Genomic DNA, 26,570 nt, shown 5'->3' with positions numbered 1-26,570 from the left:
GCGTGTCAAAAGAAGGTCTTTATTGATAACAGGGTTTGATGTGGATATTTACCATCCAAACATTTTAAGACAAGAAAAAAAAAACACACGGACGAACATGGTTTCAAAACAACACAAGTATAAAATACAAAGCAATCGGTTTTTTGAGATGGCATTACTTTGGCAGAATCAGATTTTCCAACACATGCATGTGAAGATATATTTGGTGGCACAGCAGTTTGGTGTTTAAATAACTGATATACAGATAACGATTAGACATGAAGCAACATCCCACGCGCAGGTTTGTTCATGAAGGCACAGCTGTAGGTGTTCAGTAAGAGTGTTTTCATGACCATCATGCCATGCGTTCACTGTGAGGACAGCATGTTATCCATGTAGGCACAGGCGAATCACGTAAAAACACGTACAAAAAACAAACATCCAGCACCATAGATCAACGCCCTCGAGGGACGCTTCAAAGTTTGAGTTCAAAAAGTTGGTGCCATGTGCAACATCGCTGAAAATATTGATTAAAAAAAATAGAAATCGTAGAATCGTAGCCCATCAGTCAAGCTGCCCCCTTTCATAGTCGACTAGAAGTCGTGCGTTTAAGCCATCGGTCGACTAATCTAGTAATATACTTAAATATATACTGAGGAGAGTACTGAACCATAATGAGCCTAATATATATATATATATATATAGGCATAATAAATAGCATATTCCACGCTCAAGAGCACATAAAGCTTGACGCAAAACACCGTAATGATTATGAAAGCCGTAAATTAGCAATTTCAATTATAAATAAAACAGTGTTTTCGGAGTCAGTTGAAGTTGACGATGTTGACTCGCCATCTACGCAATATATATAGAGAGAAATGCACCTTTCATATGGATTACATAAGCAAAGAGTTTTTGATTTTGATTTGAATTGGTTCGTTTTTAGAGCTGCGCGATTAATCATAAAAAAAATTGTGAGCTCGATTCAAAAACCCACACAATTTCATTGATAAATGACGATTCGCTAGTGTCTGAATCCCATGGAAAATTGAAATCACAGATCACAGAAGTACTGGAATAAAAGTTTGAAGTTCGGATATAAACTCTAAGGGAGCGATCAAAATAGAGCTATCGAAAGTAATTTGGCGATTGTGTCAATTACATTGTTACACCAGTAGGTGGTGACATGTGACTTAAAAAAATTATTTTGTTATTCAATCATTCATTTCCCCCGCCAAAATTGTACATTTTTTAAATAGACTGCAGAAAATTACATATTATTAAATTACATATTAGCTTTCTCTAATTAGCTCAGAATCGTGGAAGAATCTTTGAAAGAAAAAGAAAAACACGTAATGCACAAATTGTCCAGAATCGTGTCGACGGATGATATGAGAACGTTTCGATTTCCGGCCTCACTTAATTTCATTTATTTTCCACAAGGACCCGCCGTTAATGATCTATCCCTCATTTGTTTTTTTCCCCTGTCTAATAAAATATTGGTAGACTTATGGGCTGTTTAAACGACGCCATTTCAACTAAAAACGTAAAACTTAGCGTTTTGGCCGTTCGCTTCCACGACAACAGTTTTGGGGGACTGAAAACAACAGAAAACGCGGATCTCTGAAACCGATGACGTCATGCTCATGGGTATAACGTGTTCAGTCTATAGTGTTATCGCCATCTAGTGGCCTGGCAGCAGAACACAGCGCTTTTAGTCGTTTTCCCGTATCCGTGTGAATAGGGATCGTTTTGACGGAAAACTCAAAGGAAAAACTTCACACATCGTTGTCTAAGCCTCTTCTCGTCGACTAGCGTACGGCTATTAGGGTGCAGCCCTTACCAATCAGCAACATACTTTGGAAGTTTGTTGGACAAACCCGACACCAAACAACATCAAATATTCCTAGAGTGGATCTGACCTTTGGCTGAGGTCACGGGGTCAGTTTTTTGACATCACCGGGGTCCTCGTGGGCTACACTGGGTTGCGTCTCCTGGGTCTCGCTCGAGCACGGTGACATGGAGTTGTCCGAAGACCCGAAATGATGAGTGTCCACCAAGAGCAACATGGGCGTCCCGCTCCTCTTAAACGCCTCGACTTCCTCCGGCGTGACTCCCAGATCGGAGCGCTTGATGCGCTCGTAGCTCTTGTCCGGGTTCTCCGGGAAAACCTCGCCACCTTGGAACCGGCCGAACAGCCAGATGAAGAACCCACAGAGCACGAAAGCCGCCAGACTCGGGATAAACGCCAGGCATTTCACGTCCAGACTGGACCCCACGTAGCGGCTGTGCAGGAACATGTCCGTCTGGATGTACGTGCGGTTGGTGCGCGGGTCTATGTTAGTGGACCGCCATTCCCAGGTTAGCGTGCTCCGGTTGAAGTCCGACAGCGTCTCCGGATCCTCCACGGTGTAGATCTTCTCTCCTGGACCCACGTATTGACCGTATTCATAGGGTTTATAGAAGATCTGGTTCTTCCACATGTTGAGGTCCAGAATGAGGACCAGGAAGATGATTCCGTAATTAAACCATTTACCTGGGATTAGAAAAGAGAGAAAAGGCAACATGAGCGTGTTGGGAATTCATCCCAGTGTATTAGTGAGTCAGACGCACAGACTGTAAAAGACTACGGTCGCAGTGTTCGTGACGTCACGCAAAGTGGGCGGAGCAACCGTCACCGTCTTGGCCGCGTCACGCCCGGCCGAACAAACGAGGTAAATTAGCTGAGGTGACGTGACGCTAACACACAGTAGACAGACGGCTAGCAGTGACATCAGCGGCAATCCACCTGTCACTCAAGTGGCCACGCCCTTAATTAACGGATGAGTAATCACCCCTCTCACAGTCGTCAAGAAGAACAGAATTAGCTACATAGACCAAAACCACTTTTTGCACCAATCTGTAAACATGTGAGTATGTGTGTGTGAGAGAGAGTGTGAGAGTGAGTGTGTGAGAGAAAGAGAGAGGGAGTGTGTGTGTTTGAGAAAGAGAGAGAGAGTGTGTGGGTGTGTTTGTGAGAGAGAGAGAGAGAGAGAGTGTAAGTGATTGAGTGAGTGTGTGTGTGTGAGAGAGAGTGTGTGAGAGTGATAAGGAGAGAGAGAGAGAGAGTGTGTGTGTGTGTGTGTGTGTGAGAGAGAGAGAGACCATAAGGTTGCCGCTTGGTCAGACGTCTGCTTGAGAGAGTAAAGTAACTGTGTTTGATGGATCTAGCGGCTGGCGTCGTCACAGCCGGATGCTAAATCACCGCGCAGAACAATAAGGCTAAAGAGTTTCTGAGCGGTTGAGCAGGAGTGCCGTTTCCCGACGCCTCGAGGGAGCGATCGTTACGCCATCAGGACTCGCGACACGGCGGCACATCTACTCACTCCATTATATAAACGCAAGCTCACAGATGAGCAAATACTAATTAGTATGCCTTATGAGTGTCGCCTTCAAACACATAATTATAAAGAGATGTATCTAACGAGCTAATGTTCTGACAGCACGTTCCTTTGGGAGAGGAGTTCATCCGTCAGTCCTGTCCCGAATGAGCACTTCACCGGCGTCACTGTTTGTGTTTTTTCTTCGTTGGAATGGTCTGAAACTTGGTAAAGGTTTTGGCACACAAAATAATGATTAATATTAATAATGATAACGAGCGCATTGGAAATGAATGAGAGTCTCCTCTAGTGGAAGCGTTCGGTACTGCAGCCACACACACTCACTGAACGCTCATTTACTGAGAGATCAAGATCAAATTTGGAGCACGGCTTGTTTAGATTTATGGCTTTCATTTTCTGGCAGTTCTAGAGTAAAACGTGATTTTGAAAATATACATTTCATATAAAAATTTTAAATAGTATTTTTTGTACATTTTTCACAATACACGTTAAAATTCTATTGCGTTTTTACGCAAACTTTGGAAAGAGATCAAACTTCAGTCTGTGTTTTAAAGCATTCCAGATTTACAACAGTTGAAGTTGGACATTTAATGCTCAAAAAGTGAATAAATGGATTATAAATACAGCGCAAATATAATTTAGTAACATAAAATCCCCTAAAATATAATACTAGAAATACTAGAAAAAAAAATACTAAAAAATAAAAATACTAGATATTAAATAAAAATATTATCAAACTGAAATATAGTACATCAATACACTTTTTTTTATACATTTTTGACCGACACACGAAAAACCCCAATGGGTTAAATGGTTAAGGAGTGTGTGTGTGTATTTACCAGTGATGTGAATGTGATACTCCTCTTTAAAGACGCGTTTGCACACGGGCAGTTTGAACTTCAGCTGGGTGGTGGACAGACCCGGGAGGTTCATGTCCAGATCGCCCATGAAGTGCGGAAACTCCCAGTCCTGGAAGGGGAAGACCAACACACACACACACACACACACAGGAAACACAAGATCTCAAGTACAAATAGGCTTCAGGCGTTACTGTACGACATCATACAGATCATCACAGCACTACTGCAGCACTAGCATCTCCTGGAGAGAGAACCCTGTCGTATGTGGACAGTTCATTCTTAACTGGTATTACAATTAACACCATAGCAACTGCATAGCAACGCATAAAACACAACTATAATTACTGTGGAAACCATGGCCAAACATCAACCCTGAACACCTCGTCTTAACCCATAGACATATACACTAGACCTCACCTTGGATACGGCCGTTCATTGGAACGAATGCGTCAATAGAGCCGCCATCTTGAAACAGGGGAGCCCCTCCACTTTAATGCATCAGCGTCAATGTAGTAGACAGCTCTAACGCAAATAAAATCACCATAAATCATCATGAATGCGATTTTTCTTGTTTTTTTGGTTTGTTCCAACGGTCAGACATGTATTTATCATTGATTCCAGAAAGAATTTTTTATTTTTTTTTATTTTTTTAAAACATTCTTCCTAGTTCAGATTTCATCCGTGAACATCATACGCTGCACAAAAGTCCGCCACCATCAATGAATTCGAAGTAAAGGCAGAGACAGCAGCGTTACCTAGCTACTTCCTATGACAAGACCCCTGTTCCAAGATGGCGGCGGTTTTGACGCATGCTTAGAACCCCCAGGTGAGGTCTAGTGTATATGTCTATGGTCTTAACCTCACAACTACTCATAACATCCTAGCAAGCAACTGAATGAGTGTGTATGTGTCTGAGTAAGTGTATGTGTGTTTGTTCTGATGGTCTCACTCTGTTGTACGCTTCTGTTTGACATTTATAAGAGATGAAACTGAAATGCGCGGTTTCCACAGTTCTCCTCGGGACGATCAGGAGAGTGTGTCACGAGCGTCAGCCGAACCTCTCGAGATCGAGATCCTCTGAGAACAGGCTGAATCAATCAAACGCTGATGATGTAGACGAGCGAGCGTCTGAGACTCGCCGCTCCAGGACAGACGCAAAAACAAACCAAATTTAGCAGAAGAAATGCAGAATAATGTTGTTTCTTGGCAATTATTCCTCGTGTTTACAGAAGCGAGTGTTTGAATTCTATGCGACTTGGCTAACGAGGAGCCTCATAATTACCGTTCCTCTCAGCGCTTCGGCTCATTGGCGGCCCTGATAACTGTGTTGTACGAAATGAACCTTAAATTACGCGGCATTAAACCAATGGAAGAGGTTCGAATGAAAGACCTTGTAAATCCCACTGGCTCGCGGCCGCTCCGGTCTCTGAGTTAATTAGCCACTGAATAAAACATCAGCGCGTCACGAGGAGATTAACCGTCACACGGCCGAACAAGGACAAAGGAGAAGAGAGATATCCAAACGTGTGTGTAGATGGAGGAAATGAAGAAACTGAGGGAGAAAGAGACACACCTCAGCGCTGAGTGTGTGTGTGTGTGTGTCCAGATGGAAGAGATGAAGAAACTGATGGAGAAAGAGACACATCTCAATGCTGAGAGAGTGTGTGTGTGTGTGTGTGTGTGTGAGAGAGTGAGGCAGTGAGTGTAAATGGAGATCAAGAAACTGCGAGGGAGAAAGAGACAGGTGAGTGTATGCGAGTGAGGAGTGTGTGAGAGAGCAAGTGAGAGTGAGTGAGTGAGAGAATGAGTGAGTGAGTGAGAGAGAGAGTGAGTGAGTGAGTGAGTGAGAGTGAGAGTGAGAGAGTGAGTGAGTGAGTGAGTGAGTGAGTGAGTGAGAGAGCAAGTTAGTGAGTGAGAGAGCGAGTGAGAGAGAGAGTGAGTCAGTGAGTGAGTGAGAGACTGAGTGAGAGACTGAGTGAGTGAGAGAGCGAGTGAGTAAGTGAGAGTGAGAGAGTGAGTGAGCGAGTGAGTGAGTGAGAGAGCGAGTGAGAGAGTAAGTGAGAGTGAGAGAGTGAGTGAGAGAGCAAGTGAGAGTGAGTGAGTGAGAGAGTGAGTGAGTCAGTGAGTGAGTGAGAGACTGAGTGAGAGACTGAGTGAGTGAGAGAGCGAGTGAGTAAGTGAGAGTGAGAGAGTGAGTGAGCGAGTGAGTGAGTGAGAGAGCGAGTGAGAGAGTAAGTGAGAGTGAGAGAGTGAGTGAGAGAGCAAGTGAGAGTGAGTGAGTGAGAGAGAGAGTGAGTCAGTGAGTGAGTGAGAGACTGAGTGAGAGACTGAGTGAGTGAGAGAGCGAGTGAGTAAGTGAGAGTGAGAGAGTGAGTGAGCGAGTGAGTGAGAGAGCGAGTGAGAGAGTAAGTGAGAGTGAGAGAGTGAGTGAGAGAGCAAGTGAGAGTGAGTGAGTGAGAGAGTGAGTGTGAGTGAGAGAGAATGAGTGAGACTGAGTGAGTGAGCGAGTGTGAGTGAGTGAGATAGCGAGTGAGAGTGAGCGAGTGAGTGAGCAAGTGTGAGTGAGTGAGATAGCGAGTGAGAGTCAGTCATTGTATTTATTGTATTTTTTTTTTTTAATTTATTGTGATATATTTATGCATTATATGGACATGGTTTTTTTATTGTTGTTTATTTATTTATTTTTTCACTTTTATGTATCTACATATATGTTTGTATATTACTATTGCTTTGGCAATATTGTGCTATTTTACACAGTCATGCCAATAAAGCTCAATTGAATTGAATTGAATTGAGTGAGTGAATGAGTGAGTGAGTGAGTGAGTGAGTGAGAGAGAGAGCGAGTGAGAGTGAGTGAGTGTGAGTGAGAGCGAGAACGAGTGAGTCAGTGTGAGTGAGAGAGAGAGAGCGAGTGAGTGAGAGAGCGAGCGAGTGAGAGTGAGCGAGAGTAAGTGAGTGAGTGAGAGAGTGAGTGAGAGAGTGAGTGAGTGAGTGAGGTTATTATAGGACGAACAGCAAGAGAAGCTGTTGAGCCCATATTATCATATTCATGAGACAGTGACACACTCCACTGTGATTTGCTGCCTGCGGCGAAGTAGAGGACATTTAACAAGAATCAGTCAAGAGCAGAAACACACACACACACACACACACACACACACACACACACACACAGTGACGAGTCTAGTGTTGAGAGAGCTCTTTCTCCCTGTTACTTTAAGTTGGGCTCTGGTTTGTTCTTAGGTTCAATTTGCTTTCGTTATTTGGTTTAGTATTTTGTTTTGTTTTTGTGGTTAATACACTTAAATCCAGCACCTGACAGACATCACAGATGACCATGTTTACTTGCTTTATATATATATATATATATATGTTAATAGATGTTTATTTCTCCAAACCAATCACTGTGTCCTCCATTTCATTTGCCTTTGAGCCGGTCGTGACAACACACACACACACTCTTTCACACACTCACTCACTCACGAGAGTGTTTGCACCTGCATGACGATGAGGAGGTCGAACACCAGGATGAAGGAGGCGAGGAAGGCTCGGGACACCTCGTCACTGGGCAGGAACCCCCGGTTCAGGTTATCCCAGCGGATCCAGTCCGTACTGATGACCAGAACCACCACAGACGTCAGAGAGATCAGAACCGCCCTGAGGAACATCAGCAGCGCGTCAGCAGAGCTCACAGAGGCACAAGCACAGGAGGCGGAGCTCACACACCCCTTTTCCACCAAAGCATTTTAAGAGCCGGGTCGGAGCCGGTCCTGCGCGTGAACCAGTTCTTTGTGTTTCTGACCATCGCAAAGCCAGGAGAAACATTTGCAGAAACACGATGGAGTCCGCCTTTGTAATTGTTATGCTTGAAGTCGGCGCAAAGCGTTTCTATTTTTTAGCGCTTCCAATTTTTATGTTTTTGACTATTTTTTTTTACCAGATGGAGACATTGTCTCAGGTTTGGCCTATAAAGCAAATAGGACGCTTTACTGTACGTTCACACCGCCGCCGACTTGAGCCTTCCAAAGCAGCCGGAAGTCATTCATTTTCAATGGAAGCTGGCTTCTCTCAGCTGCAAGGATCGTCAAATTCCTCGGCGTAGCGTTTTGGGCGTTTTGAGCGTCACAGAAAGTTGAAAGAAGCTCAACTTTATGGTAATTAGCTGTGACGCGGTTCAGCGGCAAGCAGCGGCAAACGCCAGCAACCAATCGGAATATAGACGTCCTTCACGCTGGCTGATTCCGGAGAAACACAAAATGTAAACTTTCGTTCCTACCAAAACATTAGTTCCGAGAAAATGGAAGAGAAGCTAATCATCGCCGTTGCTGCGATTCCTGCTGGTTTCGTATCATTTATCACATGACGTTGTTTGCTTACTGGGACCGCATGAGCGCAACTTTTATTTGAAATATTTACGAACGCTCGTTTTAAAGCGGGGATGCAATTAATTTGCTCATGGTGACACCGATTTGACCGCAAATAATAATAATAGCTAACTATTTTTTCCCGACCAAATGTGACCAAAACGGTTATAAAAATGCTGTCATTAAAAAAGGTTTCTTCAATGTATTGCTTGTTTTTTTTCTGTTTATTACATTTCATGTTGTGACACTCCAATGCGTCAACAAGCTTCCAGGCTCGTACTTTTTGACAAGCGTCCTTGACAGGGCGGCCAGAGCTTCTTTGACGCTCAAGTCGGCGGCGGTGTGAACGTACGGTTATTCCTGTTTTCTGCTTATCGTAATATAAATCCAATTGGATAATTTATGCAGCGATCATTGTGTGGGTGTGTTGGTATGGATGTGTGTAATAAATAAACGTGTGTGTGTGTGTGTATGCGCTTGTAATATTTGAGAGTGAAATCACTAAAAGCTCATTTTATGAAATATCAACCTCACATTTTTAACATGACTTGTTTAGATTTATGGCTTTGATGTTTTAGCATTTTTAGAGATCAACATGTTTAATAAAATATACATTTTATATAAAATAATTTTTACATTTATATTTTTGGTTTTACCTTTTAAAACTTTTTTTTCCCCAAGGGTCGAATAAACTTATATCTATTCTCACAAGCTTCAATTTTTATGACAGATTTTTGACGCAGACGTTTTTGTCCACTATGGACTTTTGTGTAACTTTTTTTAAAGGATGCACAGAGTTAAACACACGGTTTCTCAGCAGAGTCTGTCATGAGCGGTGTGTGTGAGATGAAGTCTGCCGCTTCACTGATGGATGGAGACGCTGCGGAGAGTCCATTAATAAGAGACGTGCAGAGCCAGAATGAAATGTATGGTATAATGCGCTTCTGATGGACCTCTGAATAATACAGACACCAGATCAGTTCTTCATGTCACTGATGAACACATTCATCAGCCAGTGAAAGAGCAGAACTGATCTAGGGTCAATGCTTGACGTGCACTACACTAACAGAGCGTGACGCACAGCTGGATGTCACTGATGATGACGCTTCAGATAAACGTGTTTTTTTGTTTTAAACATCTTGTAAATGATTCACCATTGCATGATATTCCAAATAATGTTTTTTTTTCACATCTTAAATTAACTAAATATTAATTATTAAAAAACTTGCAATAGGCACTAAACACTAAATTTAGATTTTATTACAAATAATTAAACATTTTATTAATCATTATCACGTTAATAATGTAAGACAAAATACACTCCTATTGAAGAAACTTTTTTAAAAAGTATTTTTAATCTTTAAATGTATTTTTTGAAAGAAATGTTTTCAGAACAGGAGAATATAATATATGAGTGAAATATTCCTTTAATGCATCGGCTGACGTGAAGGTCAGAGGTCATGCTGTCAGGCGTGTTCAGCCATTTAAGGGTTCAGGGTCAAAGCGTGTTTCGGGGTCTAGTTACCGTGGCGAACACCGCGGCGCTGATCGATTTCCTGCTGCGCGTCTCTTTAATGAAACATGCTGATGATGAGAACAGGGATTAAAGTGCTGTTATTAACACACATTTACACACTCACACTCACTCAATTGAACTGTATGACAATTTAAATATTTTATTAATATTAAACTAAGTATTAAATTATTAGATGATATTAATATAATATGAATGTGAATTAGTGGCACTGCATAAAAAATAATGTAATTACTAATGAATCTTTTTCAGTGTGTCTGGACTGCACTGTTCCCTCGTGTTTTTAACTTCTTTATATCTCTCTAATGTTTTTTTTTTTTTTTTATTAACTTACAATTGACTGAGGCAGAGTCCCTATCCACACAATAAACCCGATCATATTTCAGCATGAATAAAAACATGATTTAGTCATTCTGTCAATATCATTCCTTCGGGACGTCACACACACAACCTCACAGGAAGCCCATTAAAGCAACGCTCCTGTTCAACACGGCTTCAGCTGACAGTGTGTGTGACACGCAGTCAATTACCTCAGAAATCATCTCGCTTTATGAAAACAAGCAGAAATCATGTTTACATTCATTCTTTAAAAGCAGAAAAGTGCGTCTAGCATTAATTATTCAGTACAATCTCGAGCTGTACGGTGTCTAAATCCTGCGTTTATGAGTGTGGGACAGCTGAACCAGATTCAGTTCAGTTTAACCAGGTGTGCAGTGTAAACACACACCAGAACAACACGATCCGGTTGTGACCCTGCCTCCAGTAGTGCCTCGCGGTCCGGCCCCAGCACGGGTAATGAGAGTCCTGCAGCATCATGTCTGTCACCTGGGAAACAAACAAACAAACAAACAAACACACAAACAAACACACACACACTCCTTATTTACTGCGTCAGTGACTGTTATTATCGTCAAATAAATCTAAAAACTTTAAAACAAAACGTGTTACGTGAAATATATTTCCTAATTACATTAACTGAAATATAAAAATAATAATATTTGAGAAATAATAATCATAATAATAACAAAAACACAACTAAAATTACCAAAACTTAAACTAAAATTAAAGTGAAAACAAAAAATATGAAAATAATAGTATAAAAAACTATAATAGTATATAAATTATACTAAAACAGTAACAACTAACTAACTAACTAACTAAAAGCTATTCCATTTCCAAAATATCTTCATGTAATAAAGTTCAGTAGCATATCCGTTTTAACTTTATTTAGTATATTATTTATTTGCAAATAAATTTCTTAGAGAGTGCATGCTATTGTAAGAACATTTAATTTTTGTTTACAGTTAAACATTACTTATTTTAAATTAAATCATCATTATTTTAGTATTATTGCGACTACTATAATCATTTTATTACAATTTTGAATTAGCTTTTATTTTTATATTTTCCATTTTCATTTTAACTTTAGTAATTTTGATGCAATTTCGTTTGCTTTTAATATGTCTATAGAGTTACTGAAAAATGATTTCAGTTTTAGTTATTTTAATTGGTTATATTTATTTTAGTATACTTGAATGAAAAGAGAAGTGTTTCCTTGGCAACTAGTTTAAATAAAATAAAAATAAGAAAATATAATAGATTTTTTTTTAAATTTCATTGCATGAAACTTTTATTTTAAGTAAGGATTTTTTTATGGTTTTAGTTTCAGTTTACATTAACTTGTACAAAATTGCATATTAAATATTTGTAAACAATTTTTTTATTTCAATAGTCGTTTACCACTACAATTAGTTTTGATTATGACAAATTGGGATAATAAAATAAATAATTTTAAAAAAGTATCTAAAATAAAAAAATCTACATTAGTGCAGTCAAATCGTGATTAATTGCATCTAACATAAAAGTTTGTGTTCATATTATATATGTCCGTACAAACACTCTAAAAAATGCTGGGTTGTTTTAACTCAATTTTGGGTCAAATATGGACAAACCCAAACGTTAGATTTAAAATACAATTTTAAAATGTCCATATTTGACCCAAAATTGAGTTAAAACAACCCAGCATTTTTTATAGTTTATATGCATGTCCTTATAATACATTTACCTTATGCCATATACAAACCTCTAACCTGTGTGGTTTATGCCTCATCTGTGAGTGTCAAGTGCACTACAGTTATGCCCTATTGAGTGTGCGCACTGCGCAGTGAGCCTGTCTAAGGTCAGGTGACGATCCTTTTCTTCAGAAAAGAAAGACTGAAAACTGTGGGGAGGGAAAGAGAAAGTGAAATAAATCTGTAAATCTTTCATCCCGTCTCAGCCGCGCCGCCGCCTGTGACGAGATGAAGGACTGAATTAATACGCCGTCGGTAATGTCTCGATTCAGCACTTTGAGACGCTCGTTCGCCCTTCGTCTCTCTCTCTCCTTTGTTTCATCCCTCACTTTCTCTCCTCCTCTCTTCTCTTTTGTTCATCGCTGCAGTTTGAACACAGGAATACTAATGTCCCGAAAGACACAAACACACACACACACACACACACCAGCAGATCTGAACTACACCTGCACTCGCGTGTCACTGAGTAAAGCTATCTGATGCCGGATGTTGTCGGAAAGATGTTTGTTTCCTCCGTGTCCTTGAGTGAACTTGGGAAAAACTAGTTTTCATCGCCACCATTGTCAACATTTATAATAGTGCTTATGGTTTACAAACAGACTGAATTTTGAGTGACAGCTGTCAGTTTAAACGTCACTCTTGCGGTGACATTACAAATACTTCCAATACATTTTTAAAGTCAACGAAAGTTATTCAAATATATTAAAACTACAAAAAAACATTTTCAAAATATGATCAAATCAAAATGAATCATGTATGCACATTTATACAAATGGTAACACTTATAATAGGTACACTGTAAAAGATTATGATCAATTAGCAATGACAACATATGATTTTACATTACTTTAACTCATTAAATAGGTTATACAAGAGTCAACTCATTTTTTTAAGTCACTTTAATGTCAATTAAGTTGAAATGACTCAAACATTACAGTTAATTGTACTTAAAATTACGGCAGCAACTTTTTTCTTTGTTAACAGTGATGCATTTATTTTTTACATTTGATTCATTAAAATATTAGTTCATGTCCATTAAATAATATTAACAGATACGACTTTTGATTTATTATTTATTATTAAATAATGAAATTAACATTAACTATGATTAAGAAGTAGTTGTTAGTGTATGTTGATGTACTATGTATTATACTGTGTGTAAAATTGTCACTGTTGAAAATAAAGTGTAACCGGGACAAAGCAGTGCAACATTAATGGCTTCATAAATGAGTGCACATCATTTTAGTCCTATTTTTCAAGCGTTATTAATTTCCCAGGTTTGCGGTTGCAGATTTGAGGAGGGCGTTACTGAGCGGACTCTCTGTGGTCTATCGCAGGGTCTCTGGGCTAAACGAGGAGTTTGCTGGTTTCGGCGATCTCTAATGTCACAGTCCCTCGGGGACCAGAGTCAATTAAAAACTAATAATTACAGAAACATTTGAGTGGCTCGTCAGACGCGGTAATGGTTCGTCAAGGTCAATAATTATCATAAAACTATTTCATGCTGCTTTAAAGTTGCTACAGTCAACATGAAATCAAAATACACCCTTTTTACTTTAATGTACATCACCGGTGTTAGATGAGAACGAGTCATTGGTGCAAACGTTTTCTGAACTTTATTGCTGGCCCTTGACCTGGTGTTTCAGTAAATATTTAAAAAATTTAACATTTGTATGTTCACAGTTCTCTGATGTGGGTTAATGGGTCACATGACATGCAGCTAAACTAATAACAAGACACAATTTGTGTTCATAAAATAGATTTACCTTGATTTTTATCGAGTTTACCTTGATAAAGAAAACATGGTAAAAATCACTGAAATGCACAACTATAATTAGGATATTATGATAAAATAAACCAATGACCAGTAAATAATTACATTTTGAAAATAATTTTCAAATGTTTTACATAAATATATAGATTATATATAAATGTATTAAATAATTATATTATAGCAGGAAACAAATAAAATACCACACTTTTTGACTGATATAGTAGATAAAATTGTAGTCTTTTTCATAATTAAAAAAATGTAATGTCATATATATATATATATGTGTGTGTGTGTGTGTGTGTGTGTGTGTGTGTTTTAATGGGCGTTTTCCTCATTAACAACGTTCAAATGTATATATAAATGCACAAATATTTACAATTATTAAAATAAAATAATTACAATTGTAACAGGTAAAAAGTTATTTTTTGAGTTTGACTTTTTTTTTTCTCAGTGTAATTAATTATTAGCTTTTCACAAGCTCACAAACCTCAGTTTGGGAAACCCTGAACATCTGGCTTTGTAAATCTTTCATCAAAATGGTAAACTTTCTCCATCAAGCTGTGTCTCACCATCCACGCGGTCACGAAATCCCCCATCCACGTCCCGACAGCGGCGATCTTCATCAAGCTCTCGTTCCTGATGCCCATGTACTCCGTCACCATGTGAGGACTGTGGAGACACACACACACACACACACAGGTCAGTCTGATGCTTCTGTCACTGGTGATCAGGTCACGAGGTCTTCAATAAACGTGTTTATTCGACGTACCATTCGACGTACCAAGTGTTTTTTTTATTGATTGATTTTAAAGAATTACAACTACAGTCAGGGGTGTACATTGAGTAAACAAACAAACAAAAAAAGAGAAACAGTGACAAACTTAAAGGTGCAGTGTGTAAGTTTTAGAACATCTAGTGGTGAGGTTGTGAACTGCACCCAACAGAAGTTATGGTGGCCGACAGGAAGTGATGTTGTCGTCTTAGACAGCAGAGAGTAGACAGTTAAACAATGAGGATTCTTTACAAAGATAAATTAAGAAATTAGGTTTACTTAATTATTCAATAGGACATGTTATTGCGAATATTATTGTTACTTGTTCCTCATTTTGTCAGTGTTTTATTGGCCGACTTTAGCAGCTTCTTTACAGTGATGAAACGTGTTTGTTCACTCAGGGCCACCGTAGAAACATGTTCAAACCCAATATCGTGTAGGTATTGTTGAATTACTGATCTTAAAATTCAAAACAAAGGCTTGTTTCCTCTAAATTTACATTCATGAATACTACATTTAGCTAACATTTTAAAAGCACAGTTGAAAGCTGAGCATGATGAGCCTTAATAAAGGAACAGAAGTCTAATCAAAAACAAACTGAATGAAAACAACTCCATAATAAATGCTAAAACGTTTCTGTATAAAGTGTTTCAGTAACGCTACAGACGTTACCGTCATCACAAATGCAAATAAACTTCAGAGGCCTTTATACTGCATCAGGGAACGAATGGCTTCCAGAAAATGATCCAAAAACACAGCCAGGCGTTCATATGCTGTGACAGCGAGCGAAGTAATCTTCTTTCCGCTGCTTTTATGCCATCAGAAGTGTTTACAGGCCTTGAACAGGTACACACTCGCTAATCTGCTTACGCACGTCAGTGTGTGGATCCAGGCGGCGGAAACGCTGAACAAGGCAAATCTATTGTGAAAAAATGACAAGCGGATTGGGCTTTTGGTCTCATTCTGAAGCGCGTTACGGATAATGACGGCATTATTCTGTAAAGGAGAACATGTTTAACGAGCTTTCGCTCATTAGCACCGCTCATCATCGCAGGCCTAGCGACGCTGAGACGCCATTTTCACATTCATATTGTAAATACTGCAAAGTTTTATATATACATTTAAAACACTAGGCTATACTTTGCTACCATTGCATCAAATTACAAAAAATAAATACAAAATATAGCTGCAAGCGGCAATTAACGGGCCGGGGTTCAAGGATTTAAGGCCTTCATGCCAACTATGCTGTCTAGGTCGAACTGAAATGTAGGTCTGAAACCATAAAATATCCATTATGGATATTACGCAAATGATATATATCTATAGTTCCAGTCTAAATCAGTTGTTCACCATATCTACACAGCACGAAGTTTCAAGAGTAACATGTAACTCATAGACAATTTACCATAGGAAATATGGTTTTCAAAGCTTTTAATCAGTTATAGCGCCATCTATGGTCCGATCTCAATCAAATTTTGCATGCTTGATTATTATGTTATGTCACATGTGCCCACCAATTTTTGTGAAGTTCGGAGTTTTCCTGTAGGATTGATAGGCTTTTGAGTGTATTTTGTCACACCACTTTTCTAAAAGACCCTGTTATGGACATCCAAATGCTATAGTTCAATTTTTTTTCGATAATTATTGATCTAGACTCGAGTCCAGAGAATTGGCCTAGAATGGTTCGGTTCCAATCTGGTAAAAAACCAGGGACTAGTTTGCAAAAGTAGGTTTTAGACAGAATTGGATATAGCAGAAAATTCTTGCTGCCCAAATCGAAATTTGAGATATACATTTTGCCCGCCTTGAGCCAAAGATTGAGACTTGATTCTAAGTCAAATGGTCTAGGAGTTATGAGCAATTAAGTACTTTTGGTTGCTGTAGCGCCACCTATGGGCCAATTGGGGTCATACTCTGATAGGTTCTCCCCAAATTGAGGCCTACCATCTGGCCAGGTTTCCAGTCTCAAGCACTTTCGGTTTGGTCTGCACGATCAGCTTTACAAATCCTTACAATTACAATAGTGTTTCAGCACTTTGAGCTTGAACCCCTAACAATAACTCTGTTGTGAGGTTCATCCAACGGCTGACGCTAAAGTTTACATTTTTACCCGTTATCAATCCCTTTCTTTATTTTCCTCTTCTTGAAAGTTGTGAAAACACTATTGTGGAGTTTTTACTTTGCTATCTGAGCAAAAAATTATGTTTATTGTGGTCTCTTATTCACCGCTATAGAAGTTTCCCCAACTGTGACGACTTTCGCTTCTGATAAACTCGAAAATATATACATATGCATTTCTCATTTCAGTTAAAGGTTATTTTATTTTAAGGTTATTTTATTTTATTTAAAGTAAGGATTAAATTACAAATTCCAAACCTGGTGATAGAAGATCCTATAAACGAGTCAAGAGCAAGCTTTCATCCTAAGCACGTTCATGGCTCTAACCTAGAGCTGATCTGTAAAGCAAACGAACGCTTGACCCGCTGTCATGACGGCCTCGTAATGCGTGAGACTGAATCTGTATTCTGTGCATTAGAGCGCACGTCCACATCACTTCTCCCGCACACCATAAAGCCATACTGATTACAATGAAGATTTATGGGCATTAAGTCAGTTTCACACACCATGTGGTTGTGGACCCGGCCAATGGCCTCGAGTCCGCCGGGAGTCGTTCAGCAAGGGCATTGAGCCGATCGATCACACGGGAACCGTCCGATGCCCACGGGTGTGCTGGTGTAGCAGAGACGCTATAGGTGCGCTTTATAGTATTACATGCAGGGGAAGGGTGTGATATACCAGTGGCTGAGGCACACACAAACACACACACTCTCTCATTATGGCTAATCCAGTCACATCCAGCACAAATAATACACAATGATAACATTCACGGATATTAAGTATTTTTTGGACATTCACCATAGGATTACAATGTTTGTGAAAATGTACTTTCCTATGTTAATACCATGTTTTTGGACATGCACAATTGAAATGCCAAATGTTTTTAATATGTTCCTTGGTGCTATTTAAACATTTCCTTTAATAATACCATGTTTTTCTGAACATTTCCCATGTTAATACCATGTTTTATGACATGTAACAAATCATTTTTGGACATGCACCATTAAAATTTTGAACATTGACTATGGTATTTGGACCTTGAACTGTTTGGTTCCCACTGAAGTGCATTATATGGAGAAAAATGCTGAAATGTTTTCATCAAAAACTTTAATTTCTTTTCGACTGAAGAAAGAAAGACATGGATATATTGGATGAGATGGGGGTGAGTAAATTATCAGCAAACGTTTTTTTAAAAGTGAACTAATCCTTTAAATTCCTGAACGATTCAGCCGTTTGAACGAATCATTTGAATAAACGACTCAATAACTCGCCCACCGAGACGGTCGCCCCCTACTGGTGGTTCAGTTTCATGTTTAAAAGTGGGCTATCATTCTTTCCAATATGTCATTTGTATATTCAAAAAGATCTCATAACATTATTTAACATTGTCATTTTTCAGTGTAAATTAATTAATTCGATTGGTAACAGCCATATAGCGTCTTATTGTTTCAATTGAATTTATTGATCAAATTTAAGAATTTAAAATGAAAGGTCAAGAATATATTTAAAACGATTAGGGAAAAATGCTCTTTATAAAGATTTAAATATCATAAATATGCAGATTTAAATATGTTAAAGCACTGATGAGAATATTGTGTCAGAATAAATTATATTTACAACACAAAAAAAATAAAATAAAAATTTCTGGACAAGCGAATGATGATTTACTTGCTCGAAGGACAAGCACAAGAAAAGCCGTAATGTTGAGCCTTGATTATATTTAATATAGGCCTTTGGTGTTATGGTTATGTGGCAAACCCGAGTATAGTTTTACACGTTTATTCTGTAAAGTTAGTGATGCGCTGGGCTGGTTGTTTGCACATTAATCTGACAATAAATGTGGCACACCCAGAGACGCTTGTCTGGCTCCGCTAGTGGCACACACCCTCGCTCCTGGAGGACGGAGAGACCCGTGACAGGATTACTGATGTGTGTGTGTGTGTGTGTGTGTGTGTGTGTGTGTGTGTGTGACGCGCTGGTGTTCCAGGGATGAGGTGAGACGCTTCAGACGTGAGAATTAATATGAATGATGCTAATGAGTCAAGTCTCACACAGAACAAAACGCCCAAGTCATGATTTGACGAATTCAAACTCCAGTCGCTGCCCAAATGAGAGTTTGCCGTAGGTCGATTCCAGACCGAATGCTGTGGAAACTCTCCGAGATGTGTGTGACATTCTCCCCGCATCCCGAGGCAGGACTGAACTTTAATAAGGCACCGTCTCAATCTGAAATCCATTTACAGCGCTTCCAAGAGCCGTTTTAGGAACTTTATAAAAGAGAATTACAATCAGGATGATCTGGAGCGCTTAAAGTTGGATATTTTTAATATTTGAAGATATTTTTAAATTAACACGTTTTTTAAAAAATCCTATTTTTTTTTAAATCAATGTTTTTTAAAACAATTTAAAAAAATATATACTTTATAAAATGGTAGTAAAATATGAGCAGAACACAGCTGGTATTTGACTGGTTTTGTCCGTCCTTCTGTTAGACTCTCACACATGAATTATATTGAATATCTAACTCCACAATTAGATAATACCAGTTTAGCTCAACCAGTGACCAAGCAATGCTTCATGTTGTTCAGAGCATTAGCAATTACAGAAAACACACTTCAGCAGAACATCATCAGCTCAAAGTGGAGGAAAAATACTTAGTCCTAATTTTTTAAAATACATTTTACTCTATATTTGTGTATAATATGTCACAGTTTACTTTATTTTTCTCTCCTCACTTACATTACTGAACTATAGTGTCCTGCAAACACTAGTAAACATATAAAAAAGGATATCTGGTGTCTGAATAATGTTGGGTTTGGCTGTATGCAGGACTTCTCCAATCATTTAAACTCCGCCTCTTTTGAGAGCCACGCCCACATCTCGACATCCAATCAACAGGCAACAGCCGATGCATAGAACTAAGCCCCGCCCAACATCGTTTCATGATACAGATCCATTACGTCGCAACTTTAAACTAGTGTTTTACATTTGAGGACAGACGAGGAACGTAATGACAAAATGTTAATACCAAAATTATTATTTTAACATGGAACATTTGAAGAGTTCAGATGCAAAAGCCTCTAGGTGCCATTTGAAATTTTCCTCTAGAATGATCATTTTTATCAAGCTTGTATATTTAAGTTCAGTGATTTCACTTAAATGGCAATGATGATTACCTATTAATTGTTATTTAAGTGAAATTACTGAACTTAAATATACAAGCTTGATAAAAATCATCATTAAAGAAGAAAATTTCAAATGGCATTTAGAGGCTTTTGCATCTGAACTCTTCATTTTAAATCTTCTTTGAATATAGGCTATATCTACATCAGCTGACATTATTAATCCCTCCTATTTCCCAGTCACAATCAAATTAATTCCTCATGAATAAGATTTTAAGCACATTTATTCTTGTTGAAAAGCCTGTTTCTCAGAGAAAAGAGCATCTTCAACATGCATAACTGAAACTCGTCACATTACGACAGGCAAAGAGTTTGTGTATTTTTCGTAATGTGCATCTAATTATTGCAGCTTGTCAGAATGACAAGAACAAATGCAAATCAATAAACGTGTGAATGCCAAATGTATTATTTGCTCTCATTTAGTCGAGTTTCCGTTGGCAGTTTTAAAGCTGAACTGCAGCACACAGTAAACCAAGCTGATTATAATGAGGAATTAGCAAGTAAATGTTCCCTCTCACACAGACACGGACGTGAATTATGCAGACTTCTGCGGATCTCCCTGAGGGAAAACCTCATTCTGGACTAAAAGCAAGAGTTGCCAAAGTTTCCTAAGCAACACGAGTGTTAGATTAGACAGAGCTAGTGCAGAAAAGGCTTGATTTATGGAACCAGCAGCTTGTAAAACAGCACTTAACGTGATGATCATGTTGAGCGGTTAGTCTGGCTGCTGCTAAAACACACACACACACACACACACACACACACACACACACACACACACACACACACGCACACACGCACACACTCTTACTTAGCTATATAAATGGGGACATTCCCTAAACGCAATGGTTTTTATTCTGTATATTCTGTCCCTTTACTCTAACCCTACCCATCACACACGAACACACACGCACACTAACCTAACCCCTAAATCTACCCATCACACACACACACACACACACACACACACAAACTCTCTACCCATCACACACACACTAACCCAACCCCTAAATCTACCCATCACACACACACACACACACACACACACACCTAAATCTACCCATCAAACACACACACACACACACACACTAACTCCCTACCCATCACACACACACTAACCCAACCCCTAAATCTACCCATCACACACACACACACACACCTAAATCTACCCATCACACACACACACACTAACTCCCTACCCATCACACACACACTAACCCAACCCCTAAATCTATCCATCACACACACACACACACTCACACTAACCCAACCCCTAATTCTACCCATCACACACACACACTAACCCAACCCCTAAATCTACCCATCACACACACACACACACTAACCCAACCCCTAAATCTACCCATCACACACACACACACACACTAACTCTATACCTAAATCTACCCATCACACACTAAGCCAACCCCTAAATCTACCCATCACACACACACACACACATATATATATACAAACTCGACCCCTAAACCTACCCATCACACACACACACACACACACACACTAACCCAACCCCTAAATCTACCCATCACACACACACACACACACACTAACTCTATACCTAAATCTACCCATCACACACTAAGCCAACCCCTAAATCTACCCATCACACACACACACACACACACACACACACACACACACACATATATACAAACTCGACCCCTAAACCTACTCATCACACACAGCTTTCTGCAATTTTACATTTTCAAAAAAAAACTTGAATTAATTTATTTTTATGATTTACAAATGAGGACGTCCCTAAAGAAGGTTTTTGGAGATTTTGTCAGGTTTTGGTCACTTCTGGATACAGGTTTGTCCCCAAAATATAGTTAAGTAGACTACACACACACACACACACACACACACACTGCATGTCACTTCCTGATGTACGATTCGGCCTATATGTGCATCTGTTAATCTCACGGGAGTTTTGCAGTTGTCACGGTAACAGTGTTAGCGGCTCGTCTCCAGCTGGGCTGACCTGTGAGAGATCATTGGCCACGCCCCCTTCCACACAGGCCACGCCCACTGACCTACATGGTCCAACTGTTTTTCTTCCCCCAAATTGATTCTCTTCCAATTCTTAAAAAAGTGACCTAGTTTAAAGCGCCTTGTTTGCCCATCATTTACTCGTCCTAATGTAGTGCCATTGAATTACCATGTTTTTTGAACATTATGGCAATACAATGTTTTTTTTTTTTTTGGACATTTCCCATGTTAAATATCACATTTTTGGGGCATGTATCATTGAATGACCATGCTTTGTGAACATTTCCAATGTTACTAATGCCATGGTTTTGAAAATTCATCATAGTATTTTGATGGTTTTTGGAAATGTACGATTGAATTACCATGTTTTTCAACATTTACTATGGTAATATCATGTTCTTTGGACATTCACCATAGCATTTCAGTGGTTTGGGGGTACTCCACCATTGCATTACCAGGTTTTTTTGGGGGCATATGCTATTGAATTACCCTGTTTCTTTGAACATTTACTATGGTAATACCATGTTTTTTTTTACAGTCCTCATATTAATGCCAGGTTTTTGAAAATTCCTGGATGTTTGCTCATTTATCATGTTTTTGGACATACACCACAGTATAAGAATGGTTTTTGGATACCAACATGTATCATAGTATTACCATGTATTTTGTCCATGTATCACGGCATATGAATATTCTATAAATTCAGAACCATGTTACATGTTTTCTTCACCCCAAAATAATCAGCAAATGTCGTGGAACAAAAAGTCTGATGAGGCTTAAAAATAAAAGAACTGCTCATGAGTCATTCTGACATATTAATATTCCTCAGATTTGCATAGCGTAATAATTGTATATGAAAAGCCGCTACCTGGTAGACCCTCAGTTTTGATTTATCGTTACAATTATCAGAGACCGCGGCCGTGATTTATTAGGTTTCGTCTGAAACCCATGATATTGATTAAAATGAAATGTAATGTTCTTCTTCTGGTGAAATAAAACAGATTAGCTCCATCCAGTCCTCAAGGTCAAAGGTCATTCTGGATCCATGAGTCAATGCAACACCAGCCTGGAGATGAGATATTCTCATTCACTCTGATATTGATTATATGGTGTCCGAATCATCACACCTTCTTCGCCACAAACACAACATTTATCTAGAGACCCAACAGGATTTTCAATTACACTGGAGCCGTTACTGCCCACCAGTGCCACGCTGACAAAATCCACTGAGATTATCTGTGAATGTGTAAGACTTCATAACTAGAATATATCCACCTTATTCCTGATGATCTTACTGAGTTTTACGGCTTGGGGAACTTACAAATCATAAAGTTGCCCTACAAATAAAGCTGATGTCCGTTTCCCTTCGTGATTTATTTAAGAATAACTTGAGTATAACGTAACACTTGGTATTTTAACGTGACGTTATAAGAAGAACATGGCAAGAGCTTCATGTTGCAATGCATTGTGGGATTTCCAGCAATACGTCTGCACTGCACTGGTTTCTGTGTCTCTCAGACGGTTGGCGCTGCGACTTCTAATTGGCCGTGAGTAATGCGATCTGCACTCTTAATTAAATAAACGCTGCTTAATTAGCACATGATGTATGCCTGTAACTGAGCCTCGAGCGGTGATGAGTTACAGGGGCTGAACGCTGACTCCGCCCCCTCTCAAAGCCCCGCCCACACCATACCGGATGAAGTAGTCATGAGAGCAGCTGCAGTAATGATGCAATAAAGGTGGAAATCATGTCATAAAGGATATTATGATTTTTGAGAATTTGCAATGAAATGGTTTGGACTTCCGGACTCTCAACAGCATTTATACGACATGAAGAGAGAGAATGTGAACGTTCTGTTCATTTCAATCACAACCATGTTGAGCGGCCGCCTGTGTGTGTGTGTGTAAGAGTGTGTGAGCTTGTACAACTATAATTGTAAGGACCGGTTTGAGTTTTAGACTATCATTTTGGCCGGTTCTTACTAATCTGAGGCTTTAAGGGCCTGTTTGAGGGTCAAGACTTGGTTTTAGGGATCAGGTTATATTTCGGTTACGGGTCGGTTTAGGGTTAGGGTTCGGGTCGCCTAGTTAGTTGAGTTGGGCAGGGTTAGGGTAAGGAGCTAGAGATTGCATTGTCTCAATGAATGTCCTCACAAATATAGATGAACAAGAATGTGTGTGTGTGTGTGTGTGTGTGTGTGTGTGAAGGGGGAGGAAGCAGAACTGGTTGTTAAGAGTGTTATGTGGGGGTTTGAGCGGGTGTTATTGTGTGTGTGTGTGTGGGGGGGTTGAGCGGGTGTTATTGTGTGTGGGTCACAGAGAATAAAAGAATATCAATGAGAAGGATGAGAGGCAACAGATGCTGAGAGAGACATACAGATTCTGATTTGATTTCGATTTTCCATTTGATTTGGGATGAAATATGACATAATTTCCTCATACAACCATAAACACGAGACAAACATTTATCATGTAACCAGTTCTAGAGTAAGAGAGCAGTCATTTAGTACACTGTCATTAAAACAATCAAAATGTCACTAAATGAAGATCACAAGTAACCGTAGCAGAAACTGAGGTTCCTGTTATCAACACACTTCAGACACTCTGAGGTTAATCTGACGTTTATTCTGAGAGTGAATCAGAGTCACAGCGAGAATATAATGACACGAGCATCAGACCCGTGTGTGAATGAGAGGGTTTGAGCCGCGAGCGCCGGGGCTCGCCTCTCCTCAGCGCTGTAAACAATCATTACTCATGACAGAGCGAAAACATCAGACACCTGCAGTCAGAGAGACAGAGAGAGAGACAGACGAGTCCTGAGGAGAGAGAGAGCTGCTTGTCTGACTGTACAACAGTGCCACCTATCTGTGGGAGACCGCATCACACCTGTTCCACATCCAAACAATTAACACCATCAACCAAACACACCTAAACAATCAAAACCATCAACCAATCAAACACAACAAAACCATCAAAACCATCAACCAAACACATCCAAACGATCAACCAAACACATCCAAACAATCAAAACCATTAAACACATCAAAACCATCAACCAAACACAACCAAACAATTAAAACCATCAAACACATCCAAACCATCAACCAAACACATCAAAACCATCAACCAAACACAACCAAACAATTAAAACCATCAAACACATCCAAACCATCAACCAAACACATCAAAACCATCAACCAAACGCATCCAAACAATTAAAACCATCAAACACATCAAAACCATCAACCAAACGCATCCAAACAATTAAAACCAAACACATCCAAACCATCAACCAAACACATCAAAACCATCAACCAAACGCATCCAAACCATCAACCAAACAATCAAAACCATCAAACACATCAAAACCATCAACCAAACAATCAAAACCATCAAACACATCAAAACCATCAACCAAACACATCCAAACAATTAAAACCATCAAACACATCCAAACCATCAACCAAACACATCAAAAACATCAACAAAACACATCTAAACAATCAAAACCATCAACCAAACACATCAAAACCATCAACCAAACACATCCAAACCATCAACCAAACACATCCAAACCTTCAGCCAAACACTTGGCTGATGGTTTGTCAAACTAGCGTGAAACTAGTGTCAAACACGCAGTCAAACTAGTGTGTGTTCATTCTGATGCTGCGTTTATGCAGAGAAACAACCGGCAGGATTGCCACAGGTTTAACCTTGAGAAGATGTATGGTGGAACGATCACTCAACATTCAATCTCACAGAAAAATGGTGCAGTTGTTCTCCAAACAGTCGTCTGTAATGTGAAAGCATTTGCTGTGTGCAGAGCTGAACATTAGATGGCGAATCAAACCGTAAGTGAGGCATCCATCTTGTCGTGTGAAATTGAAGTGGTGGCGCGTTCTCAAACGGCCCACGGTTGACTGTACGCGCACGTGCTGATCTTCTGTCCCTGATGATAATGTAAAGCAGACTGGAGACGCTGGTTCCCTGGGTCACTGCTTCAAAGTGCTTAAAGCTTAATGGACTCATGCACGGCTGGTCAATTCAATTCCTCAAAGAGGATGAAGAACAGGGCCGGGAATAGAGAAACATACTTATTCAGATTTGCGGTGCAATGACGGAAATTATGTTTTAATTTTGAATCTGCAAGTACTTTCTGTTTCGTTTCCGCATGCAATAACAATCATACAGAACAATCAGTGTAGTTGATTCGGGAGATATTCTTTTGCCTCGTTCTCTTTAATGAGTTTTTCAAAAACATTCACAAATCAGTCAACTCTTTGGTTATTATGTTGCCACTTCAAACTATATATATATATATATATAAAATATATATAATTTTTTTTCAAATAAGTATTCGCTATATGTATATAAATATATATAAACATATATAAATTAATAAACAAATAGATTTATATACTTGAAGCCAATTTTTACACACATTTGGTGTTTTTGTGTGTGTGAATTGTGGTAAACCCTTAAAAACACCAACAAATCAATCTTGAACTCCGGTTATTATGTATCT

At 39.2% G+C, this 26,570-nt stretch overlaps 1 protein-coding gene across 1 annotated transcript in view; it reads right to left on the bottom strand.

The window, feature by feature from the left end:
- Nucleotides 1–5: 5 nt before the first annotated feature.
- The window catches only part of tmem117 (transmembrane protein 117), a 41,728-nt gene continuing 15,163 nt past the window's right edge, over nucleotides 6–26,570 (bottom strand). The window contains exons 4-8 of the mRNA XM_039647933.2: nucleotides 14,533–14,632; nucleotides 10,845–10,942; nucleotides 7,717–7,876; nucleotides 4,199–4,328; nucleotides 6–2,515 (exon numbers count right to left, since the gene is read on the bottom strand). Coding sequence (XP_039503867.1) covers nucleotides 1,914–2,515; nucleotides 4,199–4,328; nucleotides 7,717–7,876; nucleotides 10,845–10,942; nucleotides 14,533–14,632 — 1,090 coding nt within the window. The 3' untranslated portion in view covers nucleotides 6–1,913. The remainder of the gene's footprint in view (nucleotides 2,516–4,198; nucleotides 4,329–7,716; nucleotides 7,877–10,844; nucleotides 10,943–14,532; nucleotides 14,633–26,570) is intronic.

Source organism: Pimephales promelas, chromosome 25, assembly GCF_988280905.1.
Source record: "Pimephales promelas chromosome 25, fPimPro1.hap1.1, whole genome shotgun sequence".
NCBI classification, from domain to species: Eukaryota; Metazoa; Chordata; class Actinopteri; order Cypriniformes; family Leuciscidae; genus Pimephales; species Pimephales promelas.
This window is presented reverse-complemented; position numbering and strand designations above follow the sequence as displayed.